The sequence below is a fragment of the Rhinolophus sinicus genome, linkage group LG05 (genome assembly GCF_036562045.2).
Source record: "Rhinolophus sinicus isolate RSC01 linkage group LG05, ASM3656204v1, whole genome shotgun sequence".
In the NCBI taxonomy this organism is placed as follows: Eukaryota; Metazoa; Chordata; class Mammalia; order Chiroptera; family Rhinolophidae; genus Rhinolophus; species Rhinolophus sinicus.
The window spans coordinates 182116141-182134853 of NC_133755.1; the positions used below are offsets into that span (position 1 = coordinate 182116141).

The window sequence follows — 18713 nt, forward strand, 5'->3', positions numbered from 1 at the left end:
CTAAATCAGACGCCCCCACACACCAGGCGACACAGGCCTGTCTCCCACGGGCTCCGAGCCCTTCTTACCTCTGGGGCAACAAAGTTGGCCGTGTAGCAGGGCGTCATCAGCAGCCCATTCTCGGCTCGCAGCTGCTTGGCAAACCCAAAGTCACAGATCCGGATGGATTCAGGGTTCCCAGACTCATCCACATACAGGATATTACTCGGCTTCAGGTCCCGGTGAACGACCTGGATGGAAAGGCAGGAGAAAGACGCCTGTCTTGAAGGCCTCGGACGCGGCAGGACAGAGAAGGGGGGATGCATGCAGAAGGTAGGGCTTATTTTGGGGTTCCTTATTCTGAGCAGGTCCTGCAGCAGGAAGCAATTCAGCCTGGATGCTATATTTGGAGGGGCCCTCCCTCCTCTCTCTCTCTCTCTCTCTCTCTCTCTGACCCCTGTGATGGTGGATGACTATTTGAATGAATAAATAAATAAGCAGTTATCTAAGGTGAGGGACTCACTTACTGGGGTCATTACATAAAAGGGGATGTTGTGGTGAGTTCAGGTAATGTGAATGCAAAGATTTCCAAAGATAATCATTTGCCTCATGTCTGCCAAGGTCCAGCACGTTTAGGTGTGTGATGCAGGGACTGACGCAGGCAGGGACCTCTTCTGTGGGGCATCTGACACAAAAGCCCTGAAGCTGCACCTGAGCTGAGGGAGGGTCTGCAAAAGCCATAGTGACGGCTGGGCCAGTGACCCCTCAAAGCAAAGTGGTTACGTGGGGCACTCAGCGATTCCTCCTGAAGGGGACAGAAGCTGACACGAGGGCCAGAGGTGCCACTGCACACAGCTTGGATCCTGAGTGTGTCCACTGTCCTGGTAAAGCCCAGTGAGAGGACACAGGAGGGACATAAAAGGGACACACGCAGGCAGCTGGCTTAGTGTACAGAGGCCCGGGTGGCAGGAAGGCGAGTGTGCTTCCGGTTCCATGACCTCCTCTCATTAAAACAGAAGCTACTCTGCAAAAGCCAGCACGCAGGGGCTGCCTCTAGAAGGGGAGTGCTAGGAAAACCAGGGAATGCTTACTATTCCCAAATCACAAAAAGGGCCCATTGTGTGGTCCTGCAAGGATATCCTCCAGGATAAATGCAGCAATAACTGCATTTTCAAAGCTTCTGACCACACGCATGCTGGCCGAGGAAGTTCGCCTCCTTCATGGAAGCACTGAAATGGGGCAGGAGCGGTGATGTGGCACCAGCCTCCCCATGAGGCCACGTCTGGGGGCTGAGACGTGGGGTGGGGAAGCAGTATCCGGTGGAATGGCTCTATCACTCACTTGTGTGTGACCTGGGGCAAGATGTTTGACCTATGTGTGCTCTAGTGTCCTCATCTGTGACCTGGGTGTCATCCAGAGTCTAGCCGTGAATAAACAAGGAGCTGAGAACAGTGGCTGGGCCACGGGGAAGGCATGGGAAGCTCAGCTATATTGTCACTTTGTCCTACAGTATCCCCCCCGTTGGTTAAGGAATTCAAGTTTAAATAGGGCAAGCGATGAAAATTCCAACATTTCTCTCTATCAAGCTAAGAGCCTCTTTCTGCTGTAATGGATCCGGGTACACTTAACTTCCTCCCTCAGCTCCTGGATACACTACGGGCACGAATGACTTTAGACGCAAGAGGGACGCCCGTGATGCAGAAGGAAGCGGGACAGCAGCTCCCGCAGCTCCCGCGGCTCGCCGCCCCCTCCCTCCGGCCCCCTTCCCTCCCCCGCCGCCCCCTCCCTCCCCCCCCCCCCCCCCTCCCTCCCCCCCCCCCCCCCCTCCCTCCCGCCCCCCCGCCCCCTCCTTTCCCCCCCTCCCCCGCCGCCAGGGGCCGCTCACCCCCTGCGAGTGCAGGTAGTCCATGGTCTTGGCGATGGTGCACAGCACGTCGCTGGCCTCGCGCTCCGAGAAGCACCTCTGCCGCAGGATCCGGTCCAGCAGCTCCCCGCCGCGCATTAGCTCCATCACCAGGTACACGGACTTGCCGTCGTCGTAGACCTGCGAGGCGACCAGCGCACGAGCCTCATGAGCGGCCGTGCGTCACCGGGCGCTGCTCCCGGCAGCGGGGACAGCGCCACAGGGGCAGCAGCCCGTGCGTGCGCACATTGGCTGGGGTCCCCTGCTCCCCGAGTGGAAGCGGACTTCTGTAGGAAGGGCGGGAAGGCCCGTCCCGTCACCCCAGACGTGGCTCTTAGGACAAAACCGGCTACAGTAACTCGCACTGAGGGGGCGAGGCCAGGAGCTCACAGCTGCCCGAGGACATTTAGCTGAAAGGAAGGAACCTCGGCGGTGTCCCCCCTCCCCGCCCCCGGGAAGATGCGGACGCCTTTAGCCCCTTGGGGGATGTTGTTGACCGGCAGGTCTGACCCCGCAGGTCCGGGTGCAGCGTGACCCTGGTGTCTGACGAGCCCGGCGCCGCTGTGCGTGGAGCAGCCGGACGCCGGGAGAGTCCCAGCCGGGAGAGTCCCAGCCGTTAGGCGTTAAGCAAACTGTTGCAGTGAGTTCAGGAGAGCAATAGAAAGGGGGAGCTTCCGTCCTGCTACCTGTCATCTCTGGAACTTAAAGCAAAAACCCAAACAGCGCTCAGGCCCTTGTGAGGCCACGTGCTGTGTGCACCAGTCCGGCTCACAAGCCCGGCGCTGAGAGAACTGGACGGAAGCGCAGGAAAACACCTAAACACGGTTTCTTTCTAGCTTATAAATCAATGGATTTTCATAACAAATGACTAAAATAATTTACCTGACTCTGGAGTCCATAAAAGACGTTAATTTGCTGCATTTGTTTGAGTTTATGAGCTCAAATACTGTCCTTCTGACACTGTACACACGATGCCGTTTGTGACAGACATGGTTGGAAATGCTTAGACAGTTTTCAAACTAGTTGATTTGTTTGTGGGTCTTAACAGAAAAAAACGACAGGGCCAGGGGATTGGAGGTGGGTGTGACGACTAGGAATACACCCAAACTTTGTTGACATAAGGTACTTGTTTTGTGTTTTCTTCAGATGTGAAGTGGCATTGGCAGTCCTCTCACTCCAGGAATTTACGGGGCCCAACGGGAAATCGAGGTGGCCCCAATAATGTGTGGTTTCGGGTCCCTGAGGGGACGGTGGAGAGGAAGGAAACTCTCCCCTCTGGCCTCAAACACCACAGCCCCTAGGCCTTCGTGGATTGTGGGGGGCACCTCCTCATGGGGGCGGGGGCTCAATGGGGCCACTAACAGCCCACCAGGGAAGCTGTGAGGAGCCCCCACCGGAGCGGGAGCCTCCAGCCTGCCCTCTCCGTCTCATCCACCCATACTCCCCGTTGCTGCATCTTCAGGAATCTGTAGGAATGGCGATGGAAAGGAACGCTTCTGGATTGGAATTCACACCACTTATCTTTTTCTCTTTTACGTTATGTAGTTTGGGAGAACAGGGGGACGTGAGCAAACGGTCGGGTGGTGCGTGCGGCAGAAGCTGGCTCCGGCATGCGCCCGGGGGCCCTGAACATCAGCCGTGCAGAAAGCTGGCTTTTTGGTGCCAGGTGAACACAGAGTGGAAGCAGCACCGCTGCCTGGAGACCACTTACGTCTTTGAGGGTGATGATGTTCGGGTGCTGGCCGTACCTCAGGAGAATCTCAATCTCTTCCGAGGGGTCTCGTTTACTCTTATCGATAACCTGGGATAAACAGAGGACACGGGCTATGAGGTTCTCCGACTGGCGTCTGCCGGCTTGGACCCTTCCTGCCTCCTCCCCCTCCCCCCCAGCTCACACTCGACCCAGACAATTGATGCCTGGAAATCCATGACCGTCATCTTTCCCAGCGTAAGAGGGGCATTTACCAAAGAAGGGCGTGACCCTTTGGACGTCAATTTTAAGATATTACAGGGTTGGATGGAGAAGGTTGGGTTTGGGGAGCTCATGCAGGCCCCATCATGTAATGGAAGGTGCTTGTCAACCCTGATAGGCTCTGGGTAGGTGGCCTTTGCCCTCTGCTCTGCCCAAAATGAGACTCCCGCTGCTGTGTGTCTCTGGCTCCACACCAGCAGCAAAATGTGATCAGGTCACTGAGACGCGGGGCTGGTGTACATGCTGCCACTGGCGCTTAGACACAGACTCTCTCTCTTCTTTCTTTGTCCCCACTGCACATGTCAGGTAACACATACAAGCCTGTACCCGTGAAAGTGGATGGCTTCCAAGGACAGCGAGCGTGTCATGAAGGAAAGCCCACGTGAAACAGGGAGCCATCAGTTGGCAGATGGCTCACAGCTCTGTAGGTAGCTGACCTCCGCCCTCACTCCCACTTTTATGGGGATAGAATGGTGGGGGCAGGGGACCCCACTCATGTGAAACCTACCACTGTGTGTTAGAAACAACACTCAGAATAGAAGAGTAGTTTGTACTGTTCTTAGCATTAGTCCCACCTAATTTAAAAAGATTTGCAATTTGAAGAATGTGCAATCGTTTTACTACTAGAGTGTGAGGGAGCTTTGCTCTCACCTGTCTTGTCAAAGACTCTAAGCAGAGCTTCGCATAAAACCCTTTCGTGTAGATGAACAGCGTGCTTGGGCATCACTGGCCCCGCTGTCTGAGCTCTGCCCCAGCACCCATCCTCCCCTCCCTTCCCCTCGCTGCTGGGAGACATCGCCTTGGTGCCAGGTTTCTCTCCCATCTCGGTTTGAAGCCCACTGCCAAGCTCTGATGCCGTCGGTGCCCCAGAACTGTGAGTCCAAGGACATGGTAAGCATCAGAACCTCAGGCTCCCTCTCCTGACACAGCGTTTTTCTCCTCTTGCTACATTTAACTCTACGGCCATTCTAGCTGGGACACCAGGACTACTCAGTCATTGAAATGAGGCAACAGATGGAGCCTTGCTCTCAAGGACACACATGTGGAAGCCTCCTTCAGTGTGCGAGGCTGCCTAATATCTGACACTTGCCGGCCACGGGCAGGCGGGCCGGTCTTCACACAGCTGGGACTGCAAGTTGGCCAGCAGGGCTGTAGGAATGTCTCTGCCCCAACTACCTGCCAGGCACTCTGATCTTCCTGGGCTGGGACCTTCTCTTTGCAGTTCAAAAAGGTTAAAATACATTAGTGGGTTAAAAAAAAATTAGTAGTAGCTTCATTTTTCCCAAATAAATTTCACAATAAAAGAAATGTATTCGTTGCATAAATCTGTTTTGCCACCCTCCCAATGGAACATGGTGTAGGATAAACAAGAGAAATCTTTTACAGCTAGTGGCCGGGGGGAGGCGGTGCAGCCACATGGAGAGGGCTTCCCACAGGACCTGGGGGCTCACCGTCCTCCCACCCTCCTCCCTCCCTGTGGTGGCACTGACGGGAAGCAAAGCACCATGACGCAATCCCTAAAGGTCAGGGAGGTGAGGTGGTTCTGCAGAGAGATGAGACACCCAGCCTGGGAGGGAAGCCCCCCCACCTTATGTTCTCACTGCCCTCCTGGCCCACCTCCTACCTTCCCCCGACCTGCTCAGGGCCACTTCACACCTAACCTGAGCTGGCATGGGCCCAGCTGCACGTTTTTGTTCAGACCCCGTGTTTTGATCCTGTTGTCAGCAAGTGCTAGCTGCTTTTATCCACAAACCCTTTTCTGGTTTTTGTTTTGTTTTGTTCTGCAGGGATGAAGAGCTCTTTCCGGAAGGTAAGGAAGAAGAGTCCTAAGTGGCCCTGCGTGGTGAGGTGCTGCCACTGGCCCCTGAGCACAAAGCCTCAGCCTGTGCTGCGGACAGCAGAGCCCGCTCGGGCGTTGAACATATTGTCCAGACACGTCAAGGAAGGAATTTCTTCCCTGTGGGGTCAGTTTCGTGGACTTGATAGTGTTAGATCTGCTTCTAGTTCAAGAAGCCTTGGCAAGGCAAGTCCCTTATTTTGAGAATCATAGTGTTTTATAATCTTCCCTATGTAACAAAGCTGAGGGAAGACTTCTCAGTCAGCACATTCACGGGTGAGGTGTCCACTCAGCATTTCCATGCTCAGGTGACAAGGATGGGCCACCAAGAAGTCGGGGGAACAGTCTCTCTCATTGTTATCTGGTAATGGCCAGAGAACGGGCGCGGCCCAGAGGCCAGGCAGCCACCACGGCTGGTGAGGGAGCCTTTCCGGGGTTGCTCCGATAAGCAGCGTGTTTCCTGAGCCTTGTCAGGTTGGAATGCCCGTGCTGTGCAGGGTCTGGCCTTGGCAGCAATGGCCCATGGCGATGGCTGTCCTCAGCAGGGACACAGGGGCCACGTCACATCCATTCCTGTTCAGGGCGCTGAGATGGGGACAGGCCTGGGTGGGGCTTGACCACCAGCAGCGGCCTTTCCTCGTCCTTCTGTCCTTGTGTTTCCACATCTGCCTCGTCTTCCTCATCTCTCTCCAGCGGGGCCCCCTCTGCAGCATTGAGCACTGCGGAAATGGGCGCTGGGGTGGGGACTGAACACGACATGCGGTGGACGCCCTGGCCTGCAAAGCTCCCGCACGACGCAGGTTACTTCCGCTCACCGGTCAAAAAGCTCAATGTCACATTTGAAACGAAAGTAGCAGAGCATGTAATGGGTCCCTTGTTGGATTTAACAGACACCGTCTCCCATATGATTAATTTAAACAAATGAAACAGAGGAAGAACTCCATATTTTCCTGCTGGAAAAAAATTAAATTTCCACGCCAATCAGTTTTCCTTCTAAAAATGAGTTCTATTCATGTCAAACATCTGTTTTAATTCCACTGCTTTTTCAGTTGACAAATGACATACACAGTATGAAAGTGAGCACAGAAACGCTGCCACTATTGTACACGAGCTGTTGTGAATATAAATTGGGGCCCTTCTCAGGAGAGGCTGACCCAGCCTCAGGCGTACGTGTGTCAGCCACACTCCATCATTGCATCAAGAACTGGGTGACACAGACGTTGGCCCAACTGTAAAGCTCTCACGTTTTTTCTTTTAAGCCTGATTCTATTGCTAAAACAAACTAAGGCAATTTTAATAACATGACAACATGTTACTGAAAAGAAGCGTGGCCGTCTCTTAAGGCACGTGCTTCCCGCCAGGAACGCTTGGCCTGTGCTGGCGCTGGGCTCCAGCCCCGCACGGACCTTTCAGAAGGACAAAGGCGAAGCTTGGAAGTGGAACTTTGATGACCAGGTGCCTGTGTCCGTAGGTGTGGAGGTAAATGGCCGACGGGAAAAGCTGCCAGGGCAGTAAAGCTCACTGAGATGTGGACCCTTCAGTAACATCGCGCTTTCTGCTTCGGCCTATGGTTCTGTGGTCAGTGAATTCCTGAAGGGCTGGATGGTGGTGAGTTTCGCGAGGGCAGGTGCGCGTTCCTGCCTAGACGCTAGCACCGTGTCTGCAGTAGAAAAGGCGTCTGTAAGAAACTGCGGAAATGACTGAGAACCGGCTTGCTGAACACAGGCACGTTTGCTGAACAAAATGGAATCTTAGACAAGAAACGCTCTATGGAATAACTGTCATGTCAACCCGACAATACGAAAGCCAGAGAAAGGGGCAAAGTGACGTGGGATGTGAAGAAAGGCTCCTGACTCATCTTCCTCTTATCCTGGATGCCACCGAGCACTGCAATGGGCTGTGGGGACAGGAGCCAAGCTACGGGGACTGTCGGGGTAACAGCGGCCACACAGGAAGGTACGGCAGGCTGAGGAGCACGGCGTGGCAGGACAGCAGTCACAGGCTGCCCAAGAGCAGAGACCCGCAGAGACGAGGTGGCACCCACGCTCAGAGAAAGTTCCAGCCCAGGGAGGACAAGCCGGGTGGTCCAGGTGGGAGTTTCCTGTGTTGTGGGACCAGCTGGTGAGAGCTTCTGACCCCACACATGCCGCGAGGCTGTCGGAGGCCTGATCTTCGTGGAGGTGACAGCGGGCCTGCCGTCCTCTCAGAAAGACCTGCACTTGCACCTCCCCCGTGTCAGTGTCACAGTGTCAGTCAGGGCTGCCATGCCCCTGCACACAGCTGGGGAGTGCTGAGCTCTTGGACAAGTGTCATCCTGCTACCAGAATATTAAGCGGAAGCTTAACAGAGAACCCCTCCCCCCTCCCCAACACCAGCCTGCTGGCACTACCCCCACGCTCAGCGTTTGTGACATTCGGGCCTGGTAATTCGTTGTGGGGCAGTGGGATGGGCTGTCCTGGGAGGGAGGGGGAGGAGCTTCCTGGCCTCTGCACACCAGCCGCCTAGAGCGACTCGCTCCATCATGACCAGATGTCTGCAGACACTGCCAGTTTCCCCAGGGGGCAAAATACCGCCCCCCACCCCCGTCATGACTGCCCTAGGGTTCAACCCTGTATTCTGGCCACAGCCCAGCTGTTCAGCCAACATTGCAGGTTCTCTTTCCTGCTCCTTACTCAGTGGGGACGGTTCTGAGTCACCCACATAGCTGGGTGAGGGGCCCTAACTGACTGGGACTGGATTGCTTCTCAAAATGAAACAGACACCCTTTCCATCCAAGGATTTGGACGCTGAGCTTGCATACTGCTCCGGCGGCAGCTGAGAGAGGTGGTGCTAAATTCTAGTGACGGAATCAAGACCAGCCCCCAGGCCACACTCCGGCTTCTGCGTTATGTAGAAAACACACTTAATTCTTCTGTGTCTTAGTCTCTCCGTCAATAAGTGGGGGTATTGCTGCTTGTCAACAACTCAGCTGACACAGAAAGAGACACAGGAAATCTGAATTCCATTCTCCCTGGAAAATGCTGAAGACAAAAGTGACATGGGGACGTGAAGGCAGTTTCGGTAGCGAACGCTGACCTCTGCCACGAAACTCCTGCCGGCTCTCTCACCTCGGAGGGAAAGCCAGACAAGGTGTTACCTAAGCTCAGAGAGCTGGCTGCGGCCAGCCCCCCAGTAGCATACACATGCCCTCAGATAGCTCTGGCTCATGGAGAAAGTCACCCTCTGTGCTTGGCTTTTAAGCATCTTCCAGACAAAAAATGGTGGCCCATGTGGTCTCCGAGGGGATCAGGGACCTCCCTGTAAGGTCCAGCAGCTCAGCTGCCCAGGGAACTTCGACGCTCGTCATGGAGAAGCAGGAGGCCTGTTCTTCCTCTTACCGTCACCCGCGGCTGCGGCGCCAATGTTTCTCAGAAATCCTTATTGCAGAGTTTGGCCTCATCAAGGTCTTTGGGACAGAGTTATGAGCCACTTAACAAAGCTGCATTCAGATGGTGTCCTTTCATGAGCGCTGGACGTGGGAACACGAGGGGGAAACATCCCATGGCCTTTGTCAGTGGGGTTTGTTTTCAGAGGCACAAACGATGGCTGGTCAGCCTCACAGTAGCCGTGTGTCCTCTAGAAGGGCGTCATGGCTGCCCAGCTGGCTGAACAATACACCCGTTTCTTTGTGCTCACTGGCGGAGGCCATTGTTTTCAGGATTGCTGCAGGTCACCCGATAAACTAAAGAAATGCTGTGAGAAATGACCCACGCCAAAAACAACCCTAAGAAGCCCATGTATGAAGCGTATGTGAAGTACATTTCAACGTGGAAATGAAATTCTCTCGAATGAGGCAGAAGTCAGGTCTGCTCCCCACCATCCTCATCTTTGCATCTGTATACAGATGGGCGAATGCTGGGCGTCCACCCAAGCTCTCCTTTAAAGTCTCCCAAGGATGAGGGAAAATAAAAGGCTTCACCAAGTCAGACCCTAGAAACACAGCACATCACGTGCCCAGGCTGTGGAGGTAGCCGCGTCGTGACACAGCTGGTTCTCTCTCGCTCAGAAGTCCGCTGTTGGGCAGTGGGACACGACAGCAATCCTCAATGCAGTGTCAACCCTGTTCTCCCAGGAAGTTTAAGTAAAATTCAGGCCGAATTTTCTTCCTGCAAACTCTCCTTAATGTGTCAAGGCACGCGACAGGCTGGACATGGAGAACCTATCAGCGGAACTTACAAGTTAATTGTTCCTTCACATTCTTAGTTGTTCAAGGAAGTCAAGACAAATTTGTCAAAAAGCCATAAATTCCCAGCCCGGGTGCCTGAATTTTTTGCCCGGTGTCTTTGGACAGGGCTAAGCATTTTCCTAGCACAAGACACGCTGGGTACACATTCTGGTGAGCGTGCACGCCGTTCTTGGGAATCTACCTTTGGAAAGACCTGTGTCCACAAAACGGCAGTGGAGTCTGGGTGAGCTGCGATGGGTCAGGACGGGGTCATCTCACCTAGTCATTGTTTTGAACAATGCTTTTGGAGCCTAGGAGAATCACAGTGGATGGAATCCCTCCTTTTTACACTGCTGCCTGCTGAACAGGTTCCATCTTTATCCTAATGTCCTTTGAAGAACATGTACAGTGCCATGTGCTGCAGACATGTTTGGAATGAGCCAGAATAGGTCCAGTCACAATGACACCCAGGCTGGACCTGGCTTCTACAGCCTCCAGTTCAGCTTCATGGGAAAGTGATGGACTTAGAGTATCTCGTAGAGAGAATGTGCAGCTTATCCTTTTTCCATAAATTAGAGTATGATTTTAGCAGGAAACCTTAGTTGCAAGCCACACTTTACCAACCAGAAAACTCAAGAAACTGATATTTTGTATTTCTAGATCAAATATTTAATCTAGCAACAATTATAGAAGCTGAAGTTACTGTGTAGAGAATAACAAACTGGATTACAGAGAATTGTTACTATTTACTGTTGTTGATGATTGAGAGTAACACCAGCTGTCTGCTTAAGGTTTTGTAAATACTACCAGGTGGTGCTTCTACGTAACTCCTTGATTTGATTTTGGTGACTCTGTCTTCCTCCCTCCCTTTGCCAATGGCTATGCCCGTCCCCGGCTCTTATTCAAAACACAAAGTGCCCAAAGCTACTGCTCCAGTGTACACTACATACTAAGCTACTACAGGTAAGCAGCACCCAAATGCTGGATAGGACTGAAAATATTCATGATTTGAAAAACAATTTTTTAATGGATGACCTACTGTCAAAGCAAAGTAAATTCTACTATGTTCGCGCCTGGACAGTGGTGAAGGGAGAGAAGACTGCTGGTCAGAGGTGCCTGCTGGGGCCGGGGGCCAGCACCCCGCAGCCCAGGCGGGGCTCACCTTGACGGCGTACTCTGCGTCGGTGGCCTTGTGCACACATCGCTTGCACACGGAGTAGGAACCCACGCCGATGTCCTCCTTGACCTCATAGCCGTCCGTGAAGTGGATGTTGTTCCCGTGCAGCTGCTGGGAGACGGAGGCAGCGCATGGGGTCTGAGCCGTGTGCACGGGCACACGACATAGGAGCAAGGGGGTGCCCAGACTGTGCACTTGGGGACACTGGGGTCACAGGCAATGGAGTCCCCTGGCCAAGGTCACAGAGATAGTAGCGATGGCCCCCTGATCTCTCAGGTTCTGAGTTTTCAGACACCACCGTGCACTGTGTCAGCTGACAGGCCATGTTTCCCCCAAAGCTCTGAAAGCAGGAGAATGTGGAAGTGAAGGGACGGAGCCCTATAGCTCCAGGGCTGTGACTCTGATGCTTGTGTCCCAAGCAGGCATTTGGATGTCACCATCTAACTGGAAATCTGACCCCATCATGTGCCAGTCACAGCTGGCTTCGCCTGTGCACCCATCCAATCCTCCACCCCCTGCTCAGAGCGTACACAGGAAGCCACCAAGAGTGACATACACTGTCACAGCAAGTGCCCACTTTAGAAGGCTGCGTTTTTCCAAAAGGCTTTGGGGAGAGAAACATGGAAATCCAACGCCTTCCAATTTACCCCGTCTCAGTTCTTAGATAAAATTGAATCATAATTTCTTCTTAGAATTCTATCTGGTTATATTTTAAGGTAGGAAACTCCTTACAAAAATGTCACCACATTTGTTGACTTCCTCAAGAGTACGTTTCACAACCGGAAAATGGTACCCACAAACTCTCGGGGTACTGGCTCAACTGTGCACCGTGGAGATGCCCACATGTGACGTCTGTGGGCTCCAGCTGCAGCCCACCTTGGCGAACTTCACCTCACGACTCTGTCCCTTCTTTAGGGTGCGTGTGAAGCAGGGCAAAGGGCCACAGTGCAGACACCAGGGCCGACACTCAGCAACCCCGGAGGCCAGCGGAGAGGCAGGATGACAGGGCTGCCTGCATGTGACCTTGGTGCCAGCGACTCCTGGTCCTGACCCGCTGGGGACGCACCGAGCTGGGCACTCCCGTTACCTGCACGATGGGGTGAACTGTGGCCTTGTGCACATCTTGCTGGGGGGGCTCCTGGACCAGGCTGGAGGCCACAAAACTGAATCCTCTGAACAGGTGGTGAGCGTTGGCGCTGGGGGGGACGCCAGGCGAGTCTGCAGGGCACAAGGACAGAAGTCAGCCTTCCGCGAGGAGCCGAATCACAGTGACCGTGGAGGGTGATAGCTCCGTGGTGTGTGTGTGTGTGTGTGTGTGTGTGTGGTATGTGTGTGTATGTGTGTGTGTGTGCACACGTGAAATGTGTGGTGTGTGTGTATATGGTATGTGTAGTGTGTGTGTGTATGTGGTGTGTGTATGTGGTGTGTGTATGTGGTGTGTGTATGTGGTGTGTGTGTGTATGTGTGTGTGTGTGTATGTGGTGTATGTGTGTGTGTATGTGGTGTGTGTGTATGTGGTGTGTGTGTGTATGTGGTGTGTGTGTGTGTGGTGTGTGTGTGTGTGTTGGAAAAGGAGACAAAACGGAGGCTGAGAAACGTGGAACCATATGAAACTACACTTTATTTTGGGCAGTGCCAGGGGTGTGATTTTTAAACGGCAAAAATCCCTAGAACAAGCGCTTTAGGAAAATCACAGCTTACTAAATATTCTCAACCACAACCCTCTGCCCCTGTCCGCTGCAGACTGAGGCCCAAAGCTGAGGGTGCAGCTGTCAGGTCAGGACCCGTGCCCTGGGGCCGCGTCAAGTACTGAGGTTCAGCAGGAACCTCGCTCAGGGAGGGAACGGGGAGTGAAGGGCTTTGCTGCCCCTCCTGCTCTGCTGCGCTGCCAGCCCTGCCTGCCCCAGTCCGCTGAGCTGTGTGCAGCCGGAGCCTCTGCTCTTCAAGAAACAGTGGGGGACGGGGCACTCTGATCATGCAGGGCCGGGGTGACAGGGTTCACGGAGTAACTGTCCCCAACTATGGCTCCTCGCACTGCACCATTTGTTCAAAAGCTTGGCTGCTGTGTGAGACCGTCCCGTTTCAGGTTTATCATTAAGTAAAACAAAAGGATACATCACTGGTAGGGTGAAAATATTTGCACCATAAATAATAGACAAGGGGCTGAACTCTGTCACCCAAAGAGCACGCAGAAATTGATGAGAAAAAAGCAAAATGCCCAGAAGAAAAACGGGTAAAAGATGGACTGGCAATTGCTGTCCTGCGTAAGCAAGGTGCTCGTCTGTCTGACGAGCAGGCATAGGCGCATCTGAGATAACAAATTAGCAACAATGAAAGTGATCCATCATGACTGCTTGGGGGGGGGACGTGACGATGGTGGGTGGGAGCACGGCAGGCAGAGCCTTTGGAAGGTCATTTGGAAGTGCCTACCCAAATTTAAAGTTTGCGTGTCCTCTGAAGGCCACACCCCCTCTAGGAATGGATCCTACAGAATCACTTTCAAAAGTGCTTAGAAGTGTACAAAATGTTTGTTTCAGCCATATTTGTAACAGCAAAAACAACGGCGACAGCCTAAATGTTCAGCATTAAGGAAATCACAGGTGTGAGCAACCACACATGCACAGAGGGGGCCTTGCCCGGGGTGCACGTGACGCTATGAGACACCACGACCAGCATGGGACAGCCGCGGGGACTGACCCCAGGGATGGACCCAAGAGCTCGTCAAGTCAGAAAGAGAGAACAAGCTGCAGGATAAGATGGAGAACACATGCATTCAAGAAAAATGTAAAAACATGTAATGCATTGTCATATACATTATATTACAATGAAATGATAAGCAGTACATAACACTGTAATAAGAAATCCTATGTGTACATTACAAATATGTAAATCTATAAGAAAATGTGTTTAAGTTTTTTCTCACAATGTACATATACACAAAATTTAAAACACATCTTTTATATAAATCCCTGGAGCGTGGACTGGAAAACCCACAGGAGTGGCTTTGCCTTTCTGCTTTTCACCCTTTGTGTTCATACTTTATTTTGACATGGAAACCACACACGATAGTTTTAGTTTTATCCCTTCATGGTGGAGCAGGTGGGTGGGTGGTCCAAGAACAGGGTTCTTTCATCCTCAGCATTTTATCTGGGGACAGTGGCGAGGTAGGCGGCTCCTTCCAGCCCAGGCGCTGAACCTGAGCTCCTGGTCAGCACTGTGGACAGCGAGGGGCCAGACTCTGGGCTCAGCCCTGACCCGTTACCTTGCAAGCGCCTCCTCAGTCACCCACCCAGCAAAATGGTCAGAGCAGAAGGTGCTTGGAGACAAACGGCCAACATGCTAGAGATGCTTAATTAAAACCAAGGTGCTCGTCTGAGTAGATTTTAGGATGTAGAAATTACGGGCTTCGAGGCGCGAAGCAGAGGCAGCACGCACCTTCGGGAGACCCAGGGGCAGCACGTGGCCGGCCGCTCCAGATGGGGGCTCGCTCCTGGGCTAGCTCTGCACCCTGGTTCTCCTTTTCCTGTACAGAATTCTTGCTCTGAGGTTGCCCTGCTCATAAAAATCCTCCAAGCTACCATGTGCTGCACCGTCTCCAGCCAGCACATAGGTCCACCCTGTCTTAAGCAATCGCCCACCCAGGGGCGCTCCAGGTCCGCCCACAGGGCTCTGCATTGCAGAACTCAGCGCCCTGGTGACTGAGGGTGACCCTGCTAAGGTCGAGTAGACCAGCACAGAGGAGTATGCGCGGGCAGACGGCACAGCGCTGTTAATACCCTCCCTGTTATTTACCTTGAATTGATACAGTTTCATTAGGGATGGAAACTTGGTAGTCTTTTAACTCACAAAGGGGCGGGAAGGACACGGCCACGCCTCCCGTGGCCACGCCTCCCATGGCCACGCCTCCGGTGGCCACGCCTCCCATGGCCAGGGGCTGCCTCTTCCTATACAGGTCAGATACTACCTGAGGCTCTGAAGGATCTTTAGGTTAGACGCTAACAGTGGACTGGTGTGGCTAGATGGGAACAATGACAGATGGCACAAATAGCATTTAAAATGCTTTATAATCATCTTGGGGATGCTGATTTGCTTTAGCTCAGTACTTAAGAAAGATAATATATGATTTGGAAAGAATAATTAAAACTGAGTACAATCAACCTTTGTTAATCCCATGGGTATTTGCTGACTTGTGCAAAATGTTTGATGGGTTTTTAAATCTTAGACTGGTGTCGCTCTGCAGTCAGCACGCTACAATGGGCAGCTGATGTGTGACCAGGAACTATAAACTAGCTTTAGCTCTGACTGAAATATTAAAAAAAAAGAAAAGAAAAGACTCGGCTACTACTGGAAATCCCGACACTGCCTCCAGGAGCCTAACCGATGGCTGTGGACGATCTTCAGCTTCAGTCCCGTCGCTGCCGTCTCCCTGCAGTCCACCTATGTGCTCAGCTCACGTGCCTAGAAAACTCTACCCTGTTGTCAGTATACAGAGAAGGATTTTTCTGTGTCCTTAGCACTTCCATTGCTACCTACCTCAAAGGTGTAATAAACTAACTTTAAGTAAAATTGATTGGAGAACTCACAATAGTAAGGCATGAAAAACCCATTTCTAGACAGCATTAGAATGCACTGTGTCTAATTTTGTTTTCATTAGGCCAATACGAAAATGAAATTGAATTCTCTATGTGCACAAAAGCCTTATAAGGTGCTTAAAACAGCTAGCTGGCCGACTAGCTTGGAGTTCCTGTCCTTTATGGATCATGTAAAACGCATGTGTGTATGAATAGTTTAGAGTTGGCTGTATTACCATTTTCTTATTAGGTAGCACCAGTATGGTCCTTATTGCAGCATTTTAAACACACCGCTCCAAGTCATGTACACTCATGATGAAACACCACCATGCCCTTAAGGACTCAGAGGTTTGCGTCCATGCTCACAGGCAGTGCTTTTTGTGGGGGCGGAATGCGTTGGTGCTCCTTTCCCACTCAGGAAAACCACAACAGGAGAAATAAGGCCACCTGCTCAGCTAAGCTGTGGGCAGAGGCAGGATGCAATCCCTGGCTTTCCAACCTCTGATTCTGTGAAATGGGTCAATTTTGTCAACAATAAGGACCCACCCTGACATACAAATACTTCCTAAGGCAGTTGGGAGCCAGGTGAAAGTGCCCCGCCTCTATTAGAGAGGACAGACCCATGGCTCCCCTCCTTGGTAGCCTCATTAAATCTGGCACCAGTGGCCACTCAGCACTCTGACGGCTGTCATCACTCAGGCGACAGTCTTGGTTTCATCTGGGGACAACAGGAGGACCCGAAAGAACTCAGTGACAGTTTGTGTCAGGACTCCCTAGGGTGCCCTGAATCAGCTTTCTCCCAATTTTAGGAGCCAACGCCACCAGTCAGGAGCTGCTGGCCCCTTAGGGTCCCCAGAGAGCCCCGAGACTCCACCCCTCCCAGCTCTCACCTGGCGAGCTCACCCTGGTGGGCAGCGGCTTCTCCAACAGCCTAAACCAAAGGAGCGAGTGGATTGTTGGTCCCAATGTGACCCACTTGATGTTTGTATTTCAACATCTATGTATTTCTTCCAAACATCACAGAAAATTTCAGATTCCAAAATATTAATAGTAAGGACCCCAGTAACCACCAACAGGCTGACGCCGTCCCACCTAGATCTCCGGAAGGGGCTTGTTGATTTGTCTGTTTGTGAGTTTTTAAGTAACTACTAATGTTACGGACTGAATTGTGTCCCCAAAATTCCTGTTGGAGACTTAACCCCCAATGTGACTACATTTGGAAAAAGGGCCTTTGGGAAGGTAATTAAGATTAAATGAGGTCATGAGGGTGGGCGCTGCTCCAATAGGATGGTGTCCCTTATAAGAGGACGAAGAGACACCAGGGACCCCTCTCTCCTCAAGCACAGACTCAGGCTGTGTGAGGACACAGAGCGGGCAGCCGTCTGCCAGCTAGGAGGAGAGCCCGTACCAGACACCAAAATGAACGTCTGCTGTTTAAGCTGCCAGTCTGTGCTATTTTGTTATGGCAGGCTGAGCAGACTAAGACAATCACTGTATCTAAATATGTTACTATTAATTCATAATATCACAAAAGGATAACTTTTAAAGGGAGCTGACCAGGTCTACTTGAATCCGATAAGCCTTAAGAGCAATTTTAGACATACCATGAAAGCTAAGTTTATACATCCGTCTGCTAGATCCAGTGATATGCTGAGATCCAGTGATAACATGTTTCAAACAGGTGTTTGTTTTTGCACAAAGATCTGTAGTTCACAGAGCTATGCACTTAACTGACTGCCTCCTTCTTCCTGTAAAAACTCTCTAAATGAGGGATTTTCATTGTCCTGAGGTGCTTGCCTCTGTGTGTCCCTCTGGAAGAGGTGGTCACAGGACTAGCAACTCAGACCAAGAAGTGGAGGGTGGGGGGTCTGCAGGACACCTGGATGATTTCTCAACTGGATGTCACAGGGCAGGGCGGGGGGTGGGGTGGGGGGGTAGCTGAGAATTGGTTCTCACCTAAACCTTTACAATTGAGCAGAGAAAATTAAAACATCAAACAGCACTGACTGTTATCTTCCATGAAAGCATTCTTGATCCTCGGACTCTCTGGTTCTTGGGTATCCGTCCCTACCTGGCCAGGTAGGAGGACCCACCATTGGCAAGAACCACAGATCTGATCCCACTCATGCGGGCACACACCTGTGGGTGTCCGGGCTGTGAACTCAGGGTCAAAGTGGAAGGTGTCCTCGGGTCGGCCCACTGCTGGCTTGAAGGGCGGCTTGATCTCCTTTCTGTACAGCTTCTGCAGGAAAATCAAGTCAGGGACTGAGTGGGTGGGTGCAGGGGCCACAGATGGCACGAGAGCACGCTGAGCGGCAGCAGAGGCGTATGACAGCTCTGTGAGGACACTGGAAACTGCCTCCTGTAAACACTCCAGGGTCCCCTACTGTTCTCACACCCCAGGACCTGTGCTCTGGGGGCCTGGGCACCCTCCCTGCACACCTACTCTGCCTGTCCCCATATTTGGGCAGCCAGGCCTCTCTGCTCACATGGGTTGGGGCTGGCTTTTGCGCTCTTTCACACGGTGTTGTGCTCTCTAATGGCCGTCGGAACACCTGTGTCTGATGAGAACCAGCCTTCCTGGGGCAACATCTGGGGCCCTGAGCTTATTTCACTGCTATGACCTGGATGCAACGCACAGAAAACCCACACCGCCTCACTCCAGTCTCCAGCGCATTCGTGGAAATGCCTTCCAACCCGATAGACATTGTTTCCAGGCCTCTCAGGCATGGCCATAACTCATTTCGGGGGGGTTGGTGATTCAACTTAGGGAACAACACAAAGGCGTTTGGGACCAGGCTCAATGGTGCGTGGATGCCACTGCAGGTGTGGGTGGAAGGGAGCCGGGAGGCTTGGGGTGCCAGGCGGAGGAAGGGTTCTGGGCGGAGGGTGGCAGGGCACTGGGGAGGGGCTGAGCCTGCAGCAACCCTGCTCCCAAAGGAGCCCTGACAGGGGTTTCCTCCCAGGTGTGGAGGGGTTCCAGATGGGGAGGATTTAGAGGTCACAGTGATGGCCAATGTGCTGAGCAGCTGTGCACCTGGCAGGCTGGCACGCCAGCAGCTGGGCTTGG

At 52.6% G+C, this 18713-nt stretch overlaps 1 protein-coding gene across 6 annotated transcripts in view; it reads right to left on the reverse strand.

Annotated features, from left to right (window-relative positions):
• The window catches only part of RPS6KA2 (ribosomal protein S6 kinase A2), a 299944-nt gene that overhangs the window by 12870 nt on the left and 268361 nt on the right, over nt 1–18713 (reverse strand). For 5 of the 6 annotated variants that reach the window (XM_074333812.1, XM_074333816.1, XM_074333814.1 and 2 more), the window contains 6 exons: nt 17783–17885; nt 12160–12290; nt 11058–11183; nt 3594–3683; nt 1865–2023; nt 69–230 (listed from right to left, as the gene is read on the reverse strand). In XM_074333812.1, the coding sequence (XP_074189913.1) occupies nt 69–230; nt 1865–2023; nt 3594–3683; nt 11058–11183; nt 12160–12290; nt 17783–17885 (771 nt within the window). The remainder of the gene's footprint in view (nt 1–68; nt 231–1864; nt 2024–3593; nt 3684–11057; nt 11184–12159; nt 12291–17782; nt 17886–18713) is intronic. The other variant, XM_074333813.1, reaches the window with a different exon arrangement.